The 16796-nt window shown below is 49.3% G+C and overlaps 1 protein-coding gene across 2 annotated transcripts in view; it reads left to right on the forward strand.

Annotated features, from left to right (window-relative positions):
- Window positions 1-16796, forward strand: part of TMOD1 (tropomodulin 1) — an 85998-nt gene that overhangs the window by 49329 nt on the left and 19873 nt on the right. For both annotated transcript variants that reach the window (XM_061132630.1, XM_061132631.1), the window contains exons 5-8: window positions 6574-6663; window positions 7575-7705; window positions 9352-9459; window positions 14740-14883. In XM_061132630.1, coding sequence (XP_060988613.1) covers window positions 6574-6663; window positions 7575-7705; window positions 9352-9459; window positions 14740-14883 — 473 coding nt within the window. The remainder of the gene's footprint in view (window positions 1-6573; window positions 6664-7574; window positions 7706-9351; window positions 9460-14739; window positions 14884-16796) is intronic.

A 16796-nucleotide genomic window follows, 5' to 3' on the forward strand; every position in this document is an offset into this window, starting at 1 on the left:
ACCCAAGGCCGAATCAAGACGGGCAGAGCCTAACGCGAGAGCTAGGGAGACAGTATGAGGGTTCAGGGCCTACCGGGAGACTCAGAGGCGAGGCCAGAGGCCAGTGAGGCTGCCGTTGCCAGGGGCCTCAGCTGGCTGCGGTGTCTTATGCTTTTTGCATCCTCCAGCTTTTTATGCGTGTTGTGTATGATGACATTCTTAGGGGAGAGGAGGAAGGGGAGCCAGAGCCAGGTTGCAGCAACCTGCAAGAGTGAACAGGGGGAGCCAGTGTGCAGACCCTCAACCCAGATAGCCTTTCCTGGGGAGGCGGGACATTTGGGAAAGGACAAAGGGCAGTGGCTTGAAGGGTGTCAAGGCTGAGGGGGAAAGGTGTCCACTTTCACTGTGAAGTACACAGCAGTGAGGGTATGACCCTGGAAATGCAGCACTTAGGTCAGGATACTCAACTGCTGTGCTCATCAAAACCCACACATGTCCCATTAGATCCCACGTGAGGCTCCGGTATTAGGACCCAACTGTCTTCCCAGCTCAGAGTTTGCTTAAGTTCCGGTTCATCTGTGCACCTGGGCGGTGGGTGGGGGACACAGCTGTGGACCCAGCGTCTGCACACCGGCTCACCCCGGCGACTGTGTTTGTCCTGGTCCTTCTCTGATCCCCCTCCTGACGTCACGCTCCTCATTAGGCAGCTCAGAGGGATTATCAAATGACTCCACCGTCAGAAACGCCAGTTCCTATGCCAAAATAGAACTGCAATATCATGCTAAGTTTCTGTCTTGATTTCTTGAAACTATTCCTCCTTGTTTTTGTTGGCATGGCTAATTACTAGTATCTGTTCATGATACCATACACTTCCAATGCCCAGAAAGGAGAGGGGGAGCTGCAGGACACCACCAGTGTTCACGGGCTAGCCTTGGACGCCTATCGCTGCATGTCAGCTGCTTGAAAGGTGGCCGTGGAAGAAGGTGTGGAACATTTGTTGACCACCAACTATGTCCTCGCTGCTGTGGGCGTTGCTTTCCACACCTTGCTGCATTTATTGACCACAGCGATCCTATGAAGTGAGTTTTATTGAAGTCCCCGTGTTACAGATAGAGCAAGTTGGCATCGTGAGGTTATCCTTGCCCACGGGTTTGAACTCCGGCAGCTTGGTTCTAGGGTCTGCTCACAGCATCACCACCCAGTCCACCCTGGATAAAGCCTTCCGCAGAGTAGCGGAGTGGACACAGAGTAGGGAGGGGGTGCGTGGTTGAATCTCAGAGTCGGCCGGGGCGAGGATAGGAATTAGGAAAGGCTCTAGATGTCACACTAAAGCATTGAGGCCTGGGCTGGGCAGTGTTGGGAGAGGCCAGATGAAAGCAGGGGTTTGGGTAGAGATGTGGTAGTGTTGGGAGGATGAGGGGATGGAGGGGACAGGCCCCAGGTGAGGCCACGGGCCAAGGTGGCCTGTGTCTGAGATGTGTTTCTGAAAGACCAGCTCCTCCTAGAGCTGGATCAGAGGACAAGAGGCTGAGATGATGACATGAGTGTGGGCTTTTGGCCTGAGGCTCCAGGAAACAGAGCTGGGTGCCTGCAAGGACCGAGGAGAGCTGCCCAGCCTGGAGTCGATTTAAGAGATGGAGTCGCTGGAGGTGGGACATCTTGTTGGAGTGCTAGGTGGTGTTGCCGGCGGGAGCTGGAGACCCGAGTGGATGATGCATTAGGGAACGAAGAGGAGGGCGTGCTGGGCACAGGGTCTGCAGGTCCTCTCTGCTCCCTGGGACTCGACTCTCGGGCAGAGCATTTCTGTTAACTAAGCTTCCAATTGCTCTGGACTAACCATAAGAAAGCAGCTTGGTTCCTGCCCGTGGGGAGCTGAGGTTAAACAAGCCCCGAGGCCAGCATGCAGGGACAGGTAGGAGCAAGTGTCGCAGGGAGAAAGGGCTGAGTGCAGGAGGGAGCTCGTCAGGTGGTGGGGCCGTCAGACGAGGTGGGGACCGAAGCTGGGCCGAGAGGAGGAAGAGCAGAGGTGAGCTAGGCCAGGAGATGGGTCCCAGTGGGAAAGCAGCCCCCCTAAGCCGTTGCTCTGCAGGTGCACGTGCGGCAGGCCTGCTACCTGGCTGAGATGGGAATGTGTAGGGGGACACCCAGGAGGTGTGTCACATGAGCCAGACCTGTGAACTCTCACTCACTCGTGTGTTTTCTCGTCTGTGCATTCACTCGCGAGTCAGCGTACACTGCTGGGATGAATCAGATCCAGTCCCGGACCTAGGGGCCCCAGGATGTGATGAAGAGGACAGCGCAGAGACATACAAATATCCACATGCAGTGTCATCATAGGTGATGAGCAATGTGCTGGCCCCCGACCAGGCTAACTCCTTGGCATGTGGCCTTGGGTTGTAGCTCCGAGGCCACTGGGAGTCAGCTGCAAGCAAGTGCATGGTCACTGCCTCCCCTCCCCAGTCAGGGGTATGACCTTGACTCACCTTTGGGGAACTTTCAGGCAGGGCAGGACCCAGGAAGGAATTGAGGGTAGGGAAACTTACCTTTCAGAACCCCCAGGCCACCCCAGGGCGGTTGGTACCCCCAGCTCCTGTGACGATCAGAGGCAGTCTTAGACCACCCAGCTTCTGCTGTACTTTGATGTCCTTAGGCATCTCTTCTCCTCCGATAAACAAGGGTCAGGGTATGGCTTATTCAGGAGTAGCTGGTTCAGCTGCTCTGAGGTCCTGGGCTGGAGCCAGCTTCTCTCACCTGCTCCCAGGATGCAGGAAGTACCTTCCGGCCGTCTGCCCGAGTCAGCCCGAGCACTTGGCAGCTTGAGGAGCCAAGGATGTGTGCCGCTGTGTCTCTGTCCTAAGTCAAATTACCAACGAGTGAACCCTGCCAAGGCAGAGTGAGCAAAGAGAACTTGATGTTCTTTTTCAGAGTTCAAAAATAGGCCTTTTTGAGTTTTGAGGAAGATCTAGACTTTTTTTGTAAGAAATCACATTCCCCTGTGCTAAATTCAGCCCTGCCAGTATCTACAAAGAATGAAGCAGCAGGCAATGTTGATGTGCTGTTTTTCTCTGTCACTCACTCCTGGTGACATGGGGTGTGCAAAGCCAAGCAAGGAGAACGTCATGGTTTGGTCCTTAGGTCGGGAGAAGGAAATAGTGGCTTCGTAGCCACGGGCAGCCTGCTCAGTGCTGGAGATTTTACCTGGCCCCTCCCCCTCCAGTCCTCCTCCCTCACCTTCTTAGAACTTTAATCTCTGAATTGCAAAGTTGTTTTATTTCCTCTTCTGGCTGCTATTGATATACATTACCTCCTAGAATATATGTCGTCTGTCTTTAGAATTCTGAGGTCGAGGGGAAATTTTAGAACTTTAGACCAGTTGGTGACCTAGTATGTGGAGGTGTGGGTGAGGACATTAACTTAGAAGCCAGGAGGGTCTTCACCAAATGGTCTTTCACCAACCATTACCCTCTTGAGCCTGCTAGGAAAATGGGGGTTGACAGTACATGTCCTGGATGCTGATCGTAAAAATCAAACACTATAAGACAGTGAGAAATTGTCAAGTGGCTATTAAGGCCCATGAGAAGGTAAGAGATTGTCCCTCAAATATGATCCATTTTAGAGGTGAGTACACTGAGGCGCAAAAAGTGGAAGTGATCTGGACAGAGTTACTCGGTAAGTTAGTACCAAGGCTCAGGCCGGAGTCCAGGTCTCCTTCCTCTGTCCCCCGGCACTTCCTTGTAACCTTCCTGCCTTGGCCCCCTCTTTCTGGACCATTAGGAAAAGCTATCATTCAAGCAAAAAATGCATTTCCCATTTTCCCACCACTCTATACACTCTGAGCAGGAGAAGCCGTCTGAGGTTACATCTTTCCAATAATTCCCAACAAACTGTTTTTCCAAACCTAAAACCCAGCAGCAGCCTAGAACCACCATCAGAGCCGCTGTCTGGGTGGGGGCTGGAAGAGCCCACCCCAGAAGGTGATTCCAGGTGATCTGATTCACCTGCTGCTGACTCAAGCCTCAGCTCCCTCTGCCCACGGAGATGCAGCCTAAATTAAGGCCCAAAGAACTCAAAACAGTGCAGAAGCCTCTCTCCTTACCAGTTCTTAGCGATGAGTAGGCAGGTCTAATTTTAGCAGAGAAGACTCTTAGAATGTGAGAAACAGAAGGGACTTTCAGATCATCTTGTCTTGTGGTTCTTAGCTCCCACTGAGCATCAGAAATCGTCCAAGGAGATTAAAAATACATTTCCAGAGATTAGATCAGTTTGTCCAGGAGGACCACTGGTACTGTTGTAAAGTTCCTGGGTCATTTGTATGTGTAGCCATGATTGAGACCCAGTGGTCGAGTCTTACCCCTCATTGTACAGGGGAAGCTGAAATCCAGAGAGGGGAGTAGACTCATCCAAGGACACAGCAGCATCAGAGGCAGAGTCAGGACTGGAACTTGGGTCTCTTGACTCTTCGCTGAAGGTTCCCGTGTTGTGTCTCTAACTAGAAATTGCATCTAATTAAATGGCCAGGGGAGGTTTGTTTGTTTTTTTTTCATGAACAAATGTTTACCAAATATCATCTTCTGAAAGAGGTCCAAGACAGAGAATACTCTTCCCTGACCTCTGGAAGCCCAGACAGCTCTAACACTGTGCTGACTCTACAGGGACCCCAGGTGCTCTGAGAGAGCTAGAGGGGAGGCGGAATCCGGGGGGCTTCTGGGAAGGAAGCGTGATTCCAGACTCAAAGTATGGGGAGGTAGAGTTGTTAGATACTCTAACATGTTCAGTTAGATTTGAATTTCAGACTAAACACTAAGTTTCCTACAGAAAAAGTTCTCAAATGCTGAACGGGGCACGCTCATATCAGAACATTATTAATTGTTTATCTGAAATTACAGCTTAACTGGGTATCCTGTCATTTTATTTGCTAAATCTCAAAACTCTCCGGTGGGGGTGGGGCTACATTTCAGCAGTGGAAGGTGTAGATGGAAAAAGGATCGATCGCCAGCGAATGGGTGGCGTTGGAAGAAGCAGGAGCAGCCGCTGAGCATTGGTGTTGCCGGAGCAGAAAGGGCCTGGGCGAGGGACAGGGAGACTGAAGCAGGGCCAGCCCAGGGAGGATGGGTGAAGCCAGGCCTTGGGGTCACAAGGCATCGTCCTCCCAAGTGAGCACTGCACCAGCCTCACAGTCCCACAAGCTTGTCTCTCCTCTCTGTGGTCAGTGCTCCGCATTCAGCCTGAGTAACAGGAACCTGAGTCAGACCATCTCACTTCCTGCTCAGGCCACACCTAGAAAAAGATACCTGAACTTCTTCTCTCGACCTAGAAGGCCCTAGAAGGTGTGACCTGGCCTATTTGAATCAAATCTACTCCAAAGCATTGTTGTAAAGAACAGGCAGTGTTCTCAACCTTGGCTGCCCACTGAAACCACTTGGAGAGCTTTTAAAATTTTTCTTGGAATATAGTCTTGATTGATTTACAATGCTGTGTTAGTGTGGGGAGCTTTTAAAAAGGCAGATGCTTGCCCCCAGCCCTGGGGATTGTGGTTTCCTTGGTCTGGGGGAGTCTGGGCATCAGGAGTCTCAAAAGATTCCCAGGGATTCAGATGCGCGGTGACTGAGGGTCACTGCTGTAGAGCGTGCTCTCCAGCCCCACCGCAGCAGCTGGTGAGGCCACGTTGCCCTCTGCCACGGGTCCAGCTTCCCCTCTGTCCATCTTCAGTTTCCCCCTCTCTCCCCGGCCTGTGGCTTCCTAGCCACCATCCCTCTGTCCAAAATATTCTACCTTCTTTCTTTCAACTTGGCCACCATCTCATCGCTCCCATCCCTCTGTCCTCTTCTCCCAGAGCACATTGAACTTTTTCTTGATGACACTGGGCCTACTCTGCACTTAGGTTTTCAGTTGTGTGGGTACTTGCTTAGTCTCTAGTTCCCGGCAGACTGTAGGCTGCATGGCAGAGGCCCCGTCTCTCTTAGTCCTCACCATCCCCACCCCCACCCCAGCCCACCCCGGAGCTGGACACATGATGCTGGATTTCAGTAGGTGCCGAACAAATGAATGGATGAAAGAATGACTGATCAGGAGAGGGATACGGTCAGGTTTGCATTTCCAGAGAGATCTTTCTGGTTGCTCTGTGCTGAGTGCTGCTGGGGGCGGGTCGGAAGAGACTGAAGCCAGCATCCCAGTGATTCTGCAGCTGGAATCACTGGCAAGAACTGATAGGGCCGTGACCAGGACAGAGGTGATGGGGTGGGAGATGGGACAAATGAGAGATCCTGTGCGGGAGGGTGAGGATTTGGGGGGAAGGGTGCCATGTGACTGAGGTTCTACCCCAGGGCACAGGCAGGATGAGAAGATGAGAAAGAGGAGTTCTGTTTTGGCCAAGTTGGGTTGGACATGTCAGGAGGACACCTAGGAATCTGAGGCCAGGGACTAGAGACACCTAGGCTGGGGATAGAGATTGGACAGTAACATCAGTAGCAGCAAGAATAAAAACCAAAGTGTTTCTTGCCATTTCTGTGAGTAAAACTTCCTGGGGCATGGAATGTCTGTGCCTGGGAAGCTGTCTGTCTGAGAGGCGCGTCACGGGCCCTTGTGTCCCTGCAGCTATCCTCGGCATGCACACGCTTATGAGCAACCAGCAGTACTACCAGGCCTTGGGCAGCAGCGCCATCGTGAACAAGGAGGGACTCAACAGTGAGTACCGGCCCCGCCCCTGCCCCACCGCGAGGGCGTCTCAGAAGTGAGGGGTCCTCTCCACCCACTCTCTGCAATCTCAGTGCAGAAGATTTCAAATTCTACTAGCTAAGACTGCCCACCTCTTCTTTTTACCCTCCTGGGATCCTTGTGGCTTGATTACAAAGGCCTTCCCCATCCCAATATTATCAGAACATCCTCCTTTGTTTTCTTCTGTAAGTTTTAGAGATTTACTTCTTGTATTCCACTTCTTAATCCTCCTGGAGTTCATGTTTGTGTGCGGTGTGAAATGAGAGCAAGCTTTCATTTTCTTATGTCAATATTCCATTGTCCCAGCACCACTCTTTGCAAAGTCCATCCTTTCACCCCTGATATGGGGCTCTACCCGGATCATAAATGTTCATGTATCCACACAGGTCTGTGTCTGGGTGCCTCTCCTGCTCCACAAGTCTCCTTGTCCCTTCCTGTGCCAACACTGCATTGTCTGAATTGCTCCACTGCATTGTTCCAAGCTGGCAATTTGGCCCCAAAGAGAAATGAAGGCTCCCAAAGCACAATTACCTTTTCCTCTGGAAGGCCTACACATTTCTTTCCCATCCAGTCTTCATTTTATCCTTACGGGAACCCACTGGGTAGAACGACTGTTCCCACTCTACCGTGAGGACTCCCAGCTTCAGACAGTTTAGTGAATTCACCTAGTTCTTGCAGGTCGGCAGAGGCATTGTCCAAGCGGGGCCCAGACTCCTGGCCCCATCCGTCACCATCCTCCTCCGGCCCCTCCCCTCGTAACCCCCGAGAGGCCCAGGCTTCCACGTCCCTGGGCTCTACCGCCACTTCCTTCTGATGTCCTGGTGTCACGGGAAAGTGACACCCGTCTCTGTGAGCCATCTCCCTGTTGTCGGTCACTCTAGGTGTGATCAAACCTACACAGTACAAGCCTGTGCCCGACGAAGAACCAAATGCCACGGACGTGGAGGAAACCCTGGAGAGGATAAAGAACAACGACCCGAAACTTGAAGAGGTCAACCTCAACAACATCCGGGTGAGGCTGCCTTCACTCTGCTTCCCCTGCTCTGGGAGTGTGGGGGAGACCGAGTCCACTCAGACGCAGACAGCCCAGGCCAGGCTGCACACGGACAGCAGCGTCCTGCTTGGCCTCTGGGTGTTTCTGGGTCAGGAATAGAGGCAAAACTTTTGGGAAAGAGGGCAGTATAAACCAGCACAGCCCATCTTCTTGGTTTCCTTCGGGGCCTGCCATCAGCCCCAGATGTTCACCATAGTCAACCCAGCTTCGACTCTGGAAACCCACCACTTTATCCACCACACTGAGAGTTTCTCGGAGATAAATCACGAGTCAGACACAGGTGGCTGCATGGGATCTCAAGGCTGGAAAAGCCTGGCGCCCACCAGGTTCGTGGGGTAACCCAAGCCTGGGGAGGGGCCTAACCCTGAACCTGTGTCTCATGCATGTATTCAGCCTTATTCTGCAACCCTAAATGGGAACCATTTGCCCAGTGTCCAAAGACATACTCTAGGCTGTTGGCCCACATCTCTCTGGGCCCTTTCTGTGTGACCAGCAGGCAGAGCAGGGATGGGTGGCCAGGCCGTGGGAGGAATGCAGAAGCAGGCCCAGCTGCCCGCTCACCTGCTCAGCCCGGGAGCCAGAGAGATTAGCTCTCAGGGGGTGTAGATGTAAGATAAGAAGTGGGCCCCTCACTTCCCCCCAGCTCCCTTTTCCTTTCTTCTCCGCTTTCTTTGGAGTGGCTGCCAGCCTCATGGCATGATCAGATTGGAAACCTGCGCCTGCAGTGTCTGCCCCACCTGCGCTCCACTCCCACGGGGGCTAAAGTGACACTCTGAAACGTGAGATCCCTTCGGGTGCCTCCACTGTCTGCCATGTGCCGTGGGAGACACTGGCACAATTCAGAACTGGGCACCCTGGCAACATCTATGGGCTCAGAGAAGTGTGGGATGGGGGGACCTGGCCAGGCACTGTGCCTTCCCTGTGGGGCCTCAGGCAAGGGCTCACCCATTTCAGGCTTGTTTCCCCTCCGCATGTGAGGCAGTTGAACTAGGTCAGTGGTTTTCACTTAAGATTAAAATAATAATAAATGCCAATGCCCAGTCCCTCTTCCCACAGAGATTCTGATTTTACTGGTCCAGGGCAGGGCTGAGCAGCAGCATTTTATGAAAGTTCCCTAGCACCTCCAATGTGTGGTAGGGCTGAGACCCTCTGGGGCAGATGTCTCTTAAAGATTATCTAGGGCAATGCCCCACCTTAGTTTATGGGAACAAACTCATAGATGGGCAGAGACTTCCCCAGAGTCACACAGCAAAGTCAGAAACATTGCCCGTTGCACACACCCCCAGGCTGAGCTCTCAGCACAACACTCTCCTGCAGCTTTGCCTTGATGTTTTCTGCTCCTCCGGTCTCTGCGTGTACAAAGAGAAAACTGCAGGTGCTATCTGAAATGTTCAGGGAGGACTTTCTCAGTCTGCTTACCAGAAAGTTCTCCCCAAATCTAAGCCATCCAGGGCAAAGCAAGAACCCTTTGCCTTTTCAGCTCTTTGGTCAGAGACGTGCTGGGCATCAGGTTGCATCAGGTTGTGAGAGAATTACTGCCCCATCTCTCTGCCCTGCCTGCCCCCGGCAGGGCTGCTGGTCACTGCTTGCCTTTCTCTCTGCAGAACATCCCCATACCCACTCTCAAGGCGTATGCAGAAGCCCTCAAAGAGAACGCGTACGTGAAGAAGTTCAGCATAGTGGGAACACGAAGCAATGACCCTGTGGCATTTGTACGTACCTTTCTGTTCTGTTGCATTGAGAGTGGGAGGCATAGAAACAGGAAAGTTGACATTTGTGGCCCCAGGACTGGCCATGTGCCACCGATGAAGAGCCCTGTGTGGCGAGGTGTGATGTGGTGAAAGGCACATGGCGAGGAGCCAGGAGGGAATGTGGACAGAACAGCCGTTAGCCAGGCACCGTCTGTGCATTATCCTAGTTAACCTCCACCATCATCCCCGATCCCAGAGGTGCAGAGCTCCCCACGTTACAGATGAAGAACCGGGGGTAGAGGGAGCTCAGACAACTTGCTTTGTCCAAAGTTTCACAGCAAGTGAGAAGTGGAGTTGAGGTTGGAATGCAAGTCACACGGACCTTAAAGTTGGATCTCTCTCTCCACTCTGCATGGACAAGGGCCTGCCCCTGCTTGGTCCTCAGTTTCTCCATATCTAAAACTATTGTCTTCACTGGTGGTTCCCAATGATCAATTTTATTTGATTTTTCCTGTATCTGAAAAATATTTCTGATTAGATTCAGTTCAGTTCAGTCACACAGTCGTGTCTGACTCTTTGCGACCCCTTGGACTGCAGCATGCCAGGCCTCCCTGTCCATCACCAACTCCCGGAGCCTGCTCAAACTCATGTCCATCGAGTCGGTGATGCCATCCAACCATCTTATCCTCTGTTGTCCCCTTCTCTTCCTGCCTTCAATCTTTCCCAGCATCAGGGTCTTTTCCAATCAGTCAGTTCTTCGCATCAGATGGCCAAAGTATTGGGGTTTCAACTTCAGCATCAGTCTTTCCAATAAATATTCAGGACTGATCTCCTTTAGGATGGACTGGTTTGATCTCCTTGCTGTCCAAGGGACTCTCAAGAGTCTTCTCCAACACCACAGTTCAAAAGCATCAGTTCTTCAGCGCTCAGCTTTCTTTATGGCCCAACTCTCAAATCCATACATGACTACTGGAGGAACCATAGCTTTGACTAGACGGACCTTTGTCAGCAAAGTAATGTCTCTGCTTTTTAATATGCTGTCTAGGTTGGTCATAACTTTTCTTCCAAGGAGCAAGCATCTTTTAATTTCATGGTTGCAGTCACCTCTGCAGTGATTTTGGAGCCCTCAAAAATAAAGCCTGTCACTGTTTCCACCATTTCCCTGTCTATTTGCCATGAAGTGATGGGACTGGATGCCATGATCTTTGATTTTTGAATGTTGAGTTTTAAGCCAACTTTTTCACTCTCTTCTTTCACTTTCATTAAGAACTCTTTAGTTCCTCTTCACTTTCTGCCATAAGGGTGGTGTCATCTGCATATCTGAGGTTATTGATATTTCTCCCAGCAGTCTTGCTTCCAGCTTGTGCTTCTTCCAGCCCAGCATTTCTCATGATGTTCTCTGAATATAAGTTAACTAAGCAGAGTGACAATATATAGCCTTCATGAACTCTTTTCCCAATTTAGAACTGTCAGTTTTTCCATGTCTGGTTCTAACTGTTGCTTCTTGACCTGCATACAGATTTCTCAGGAGGCAGGTAAGGTGGTCTGGTATTCCCACCTCTTGAAGAATTTTCCACAGTTTGTTATCCACACAGTCAAAGACTTTAGCATAATCAGTAAAGCAGAGTAGCTATTTTTCTAGAATTCTCTTGCTCTTTCTAAGATCCAATGGATGTTGGAAATTTGGTCTCTGATTAGATTGAATTGTACTTATTATAAAGTTGCCATCAACTCCTTTTTAAAAAATATTCAATGCATATTTATGGAATGTTTATGTCCAGCACTGAATTAGGCTCTGAGAATACAACTGTGACCAAGATAGTCATAGCTCCCACTTTCATGAATGTAATGGTCCATGTAGACAAACAAAGGATAACAGTACAGTATGATTACTACAATACTAATAGCAGGTTAAAAGGTGCATGAATTAGCCTACCAGCCGTGGTAATTAACCATTTAGTAGCAATCAGTTTTGTTGATATCCACAAAATAACTTGCTGGGATTTCTATTGGGATTTCATTTAATCTATATCAAAATGGGAAGAACTGATATCTTGACAATATTGAGTTTTCTTGTACATGAATATGGAATATATCTCCATTTATTTAGTTCTTCTTTGATTTCGTACAACAAAGCTTTGTGGTTTAGCTCATATAGATCTTGTACATATTTTGTTAGCTTTATATCTAAGTATTTCATTGTTTGGAGTGCTAACATAAATGGCATTTACGTTAAATTTTAAATTCTGCTTGTTCATTGCTATCTATGAGAAAGCAGCTGATTTTTCTTTATTAACCATATCCTACAACCTTGCTATAATTGCTTATTAGTTCCAGGAGTTTTCTTTGTCAGTTCTTTTGTATTTTCTGTGTAACCAATAATGTCATTTGCAAACAAGTGCAGTTCAGTCGCTCAACTGTGTCTGACTCTTTGCAATCCCATGGACTACAGCATGCCAGGCTTCCCTGTCCATCACAACTCCTGGAGCTTGCTCAAACTCATGTCCATCAAATTGATGATGCCATCCAACCATCTCATCTTTGCAAACAGAGACAGTTTTATTTCATCTTCCCAATCCAATCTATATGTTTTTTATTTCATTTTCTTGCCTTAGTGCATTGGACAGAACTTCTGTTACAATGTTGAAAAAGAGGGCTGAGAGGTGGCATCTTTGCCTTGTACCTAATCTTAGAAATAGTTTCAAATTTCTTACCACTAAGTATGAAGTTAACGGTAGGGATTTTTTGGTAGATAATCTTTATCAATTTGAGGAAATTGCTCCCTGTTCCTAGTTTACTGAGACTTTTTATCATGCATGGATGTTGGATTTTGTCAAATGCTTGTTTTGCATCTATTGACATGACTATTTTTCTCTTTTAGCTTGTTGAAGTGATGGAATATCCCACTTAGTCATAATTCAAAATGCTTTTTAATTTATCTTGAGATTTCTTCTTTATTAGAAGTGTTATTTAGAAGTGTGTTGCTTAATCTCCATGTATTAGGGGAGTTTTCTACTTATCTTTTTGTTATTGAATTTCTAGTTTGATTCATTATGGTCTGAGAACAGACATTGTATGATTTCTGTTCTTTTAAATTTGTTATAGTGTGTTTTATGGCCCAGAATGTGGTCTGTTTTGGTGAATGTTCCAATGTGCATGAGAAGAATGTCCATTCTACTGTTGTTGGATAAAATAGTCTATAGACGTTAATTATCCTAGTTGATTGATGGTGGTGTTGTGTTCAGTTATGTCTTTCCTGGTCTTTGACCTCCTAGAGCTGTCCAATCCATAGAGGTGTATGGAAGTCTCCAGCCATGATAGTGGATTCATCTCTCTCTCTCTTTGCAGTTAGATTAGTTTTTGCCTCATATAGTTTGATGTTCTGTTGTTAGGCACATTCTCATTAAGGATTGTATGTCTTCTTGGATAATTGACCCCATACTATCCTTCTTTATCCTGATAAATTTCCTTACTTTGAAGTCCATTCATAGCAATCAATTATTTTCTCATTTTTAAAATACATAGGACATTTCCATGGTTGTTTTTGAAATGATAGGAATAGCTCATAGTCTCACTGCTGCCAGTGGAGAACCTCTGGTTAGATGTTCTCTGACCTCAGGATGTCTCCCGTGGGTCCTGAATTTGCCCACAGAGACTCAGCTGGCAAAGTCACATGCTCTGCCCACTGCTGTTACTGGGTGAGAAACCAAGCCCATCTGTGCTGGCAGCCAGCTCCGCTCCTCAGATATTTACGGGGAATTGACCCTGTGCCAGATCGACAGCTGATGTCATCCCCTTCACACCAGGAGACCCATTGTTGAAGATGAAAATTCTTCTGGGACGACTGGGAACAAGCTCCCAGAGCTCCCTTTGTGTCCGCACTGCCTGCCCCAGCTCTTCTCCTGCCCACTTCTTTACTCTGGTCCAGCAGACAGAGTTGACACCTGGTCTGACACTGTCTATAGGACCAGCCCAGTCACTAGTATGTCTACTTGGATCAGCCTGGTACACTTACATACTAGCTGCCAAGTATTTTGATTATCAGGCCACACCTTTCCTGGGGAGCAAGAGGGATGCTGTGGGTGGGCACAGACTGGGTCCATCCCCACAGGAGGGTCCAACCTTCACAGGGCTGGAGAGGAAGCTGACATGTCATCCCGGAGTATGTGAAAGCAAGGGAGCTGAGGATGTGGGCTCTGAAGGCATCCTAGGAGCTGAGCGTTGCGAAGGCTTCAGCAGGCAGGGCCAATGGAAAGGGCATTCCTGGACCAGATCGTCATTTCAGACAACCAGGACCCACTGATCTTACATCCTGGCTCATCAGCTGCTGGTGTCTCCTTTCCTCCATGACACATCGTTTCCACCACCTGCTAATTACTTCATTTCCTCCAGAGGCTCTGATTGTCATCTACACCCCCTGGCTGAAGTCCTCCAACGTGCTGGGGCCACCCGGGCTCCTGTCTTCCGGTTTGCGCTGGTTACCTGCCCAGCGGGATGGCTTCCCAGGCTCCCCTCTCTGCTGTTCACAGAGAATGACAACTCCATGGAATTCCAACAGGGACACAGAAAGACACATTGAAAGCATATAGGGGACTTGGGACTCTGCTAGTCTAGTGACCAGTGGCTGAGGACCTACTATGTGCGGTCCTGTGTGGGTGGGACGCTCCCTTGGGGTGAATGAGGTGCACCAACAGCCCACCAACAGCATATCGGCTAATGGAGGAGACAGAACCGCTATGAAAACAACTCTGAACACAGGAACACAAGTTCCATGAGGGAGGTTATGGATGAAGTCTGTGAGGTTCAAGAGGGCAGGCACAGCAAGCTAGGGGGAAAGACTTTTAGAGAAAGGGACATTGAGAATGGCCTGGGAGGATGGGCAGGGCTTGGACGAGTGAAGCAGAAAGGAAGGGCGTTCCAGGCGGCGGGGAAGGATGAGGAAAGGCAGAGGGGAGGGAGAGCGCTGGGTGCCGGGGCGGGGCGGAGCTGAGAGCAGCACCACCAAGAGGGGCAGCTGGAGTTGAGGCTGATCAGGGCGGGGAGGCAGGTAATAGAAGGCTTGGATGCAGGTTACGGAGCTGAAACTCTCCAGCTGGGGTTGGGGCCACGGCAAGCCAGAGGGGAGCAGAGACGCAGAACGGTGCTTGGTGAAGGACGCTGAGACCTTCCTGGTCCCTGACTGCGTGTGAGGGACTCTCACTCCCAGCAAGGCTCCCCCAGTATTTTAGGTTCTACCCACAGGGGTTCCAGCCTTAATCAGATCATTCATGGGTACCCTACCTTTTTCTCCTATGGCTCAAGGCGCTTGCCGAGATGCTCAAGGTGAATAAGGCATTGAAGACGCTGAACGTGGAATCCAACTTCATTTCCGGAGCCGGGATCCTGCGCTTGGTGGAAGCACTTCCGTTCAACACTTCTCTGGTGGAACTGAAGATCGATAACCAGGTGGGATGGGCAAGGGCCTCCTCGTGTCCTTCACTTGGTGCTTGCAGTTCTGCACTTTCTCATTTGCTGCTGCTTGTGAAAGCTCCAGAGCCCAGCTTTAAAGAGACCTCCAAGGTCATCCAGTCCATCCCCTCTACCATGCTCACAGTTCCTTCTTCATCATTCCCACCAAGTGCTCCGCCAGCTTCTGCTTGGGTACCCCTAATGATGGGAGGCTCACTCTTTTTTTTTTTTTTTTTTTAGCCAAGGCTGCACAGTGAATTTATTTATTTTTTTTTTTATTAGTTGGAGGCCAATCACTTCACAACATTTCAGTGGGTTTTGTCATACATTGATATGAATCAGGGGAGGCTCACTCTTTATTGAGATCACCCCTTTCATTCTTAGTGAGGATATCCTTCCTTATATTCAGTAGAAGTCAGCTCCCTTTAAGCCCTGTTTGCTGAGTTTAATTCTGTTCTCGGCAGCATACAGGGCATATCCGATGCACAGATCTTATAAACCACTGGAGCCTTCCTCACTGGGCAGAACAACACCATTTTTATCCATCACCCCCCCACACCCCACCACTCAGTGGGCGTTTGAGTCTCCTTACCATCAAGGTTATTCACTGGGCAAATTCTCATTTGCCTTTTTTCCTTACAGGGTTATCATTTCTCTATAACTTCCATAGTTCATTTATTTTCAGGGCAACCATTTCAGCTCTAACTCTCTAAGATGATCCTAACAACAGTATCATGTCTGTTGCATGTGTTGCGAGTTCCCTGTGGGCCGGGCTGTGGGCCGTGCACCCGATACACATCATCTCTGATCCTCCCAGCTGCCCTGCAGGATGTGAGGGTTACAGTCTCAGTTTTCAGAAAAGAAAGCGGCTCAGAGAAGCTGAAGGCTAGCAGCTTTCTCAGGGCTGCCAAGTGAGCACTTTCAGAAGCAGGATTTGATGCAGGTCTCTGACCCTGAAGCCCACTCTTTTCCAGTACACTGTGTTGCTTCTCGTGCTAAAATGCTTTCTTCTTTATGGTCTGATAGACAGCTTGCTTTTTTTCCCTACATGAAAATGTTTGCTGAAGGGTCATATAAATGTGTGTATAGGAAAACGACTGGATGAAATATAACAAAATTGTATACAGTGGTTGTCCCTGAATGAGATTATCTCTACTTTTTATCCTCATTAAAAAAAATACTACAGATATATAGAAAAGTGCATAGAAGTTAAGTGCACAGCTTAATGACTCATATAGGCAGGTAACCTCTGTCGAGAGGTTAAGCATTACCAGCTTCCAGAAGACTTTGGCAGTCCCTTCCTTGGTGGCTCAGACAGTAAAGAATCTGCCTGCAACGTGGGATACCCAGGTTTGATCCCTGGGTTGGGAAGATCCCCGGGCGAAGAGAATGGCTACCCATTCCAGTATTCTAGCCTGGAGAATTCCATGGACAGAGGAGCCTGGCAAACTACAGTTCATAGTGTCAAAAAGAATCAGACACGACACACTGACACTCCTCCCAATCTTAAACCTTCACAACTCTTCACAGTTTGCTCCCTACTTACTTTCATGGCTCCATGACTTAGAGCTATACTTTTCTCTCCCGAGGAACGTCCTCCCCTGCTCTGACCTCTTCTCTGCCTAGAGAAATCCTCCTCTTCCTTCTGGATTTGGTTGTAACCTCTCCTTCTCCCAGTGGTTCTAGAGCCAGCCTAAACCAGCCTTCTGGAGCTAACTGTATAGATCCCTTCCCGACTCCACTTGAGTGATGGCATACTGGTACCGTGAAGTCACTCCTAGTGAGAGCATTTACACTGTGGAAATTGGCAAACACTACAAATCCAACCTTTTCTTCCCCCGCCAAGAGCCAGCATATAACTGCTTTCTCCCTTCAGTCTGCCATAGGGCCTCTGAGCCTCCCTGGAGAGA

This window comes from Dama dama, chromosome 29, assembly GCF_033118175.1.
Source record: "Dama dama isolate Ldn47 chromosome 29, ASM3311817v1, whole genome shotgun sequence".
NCBI lineage: Eukaryota > Metazoa > Chordata > Mammalia > Artiodactyla > Cervidae > Dama > Dama dama.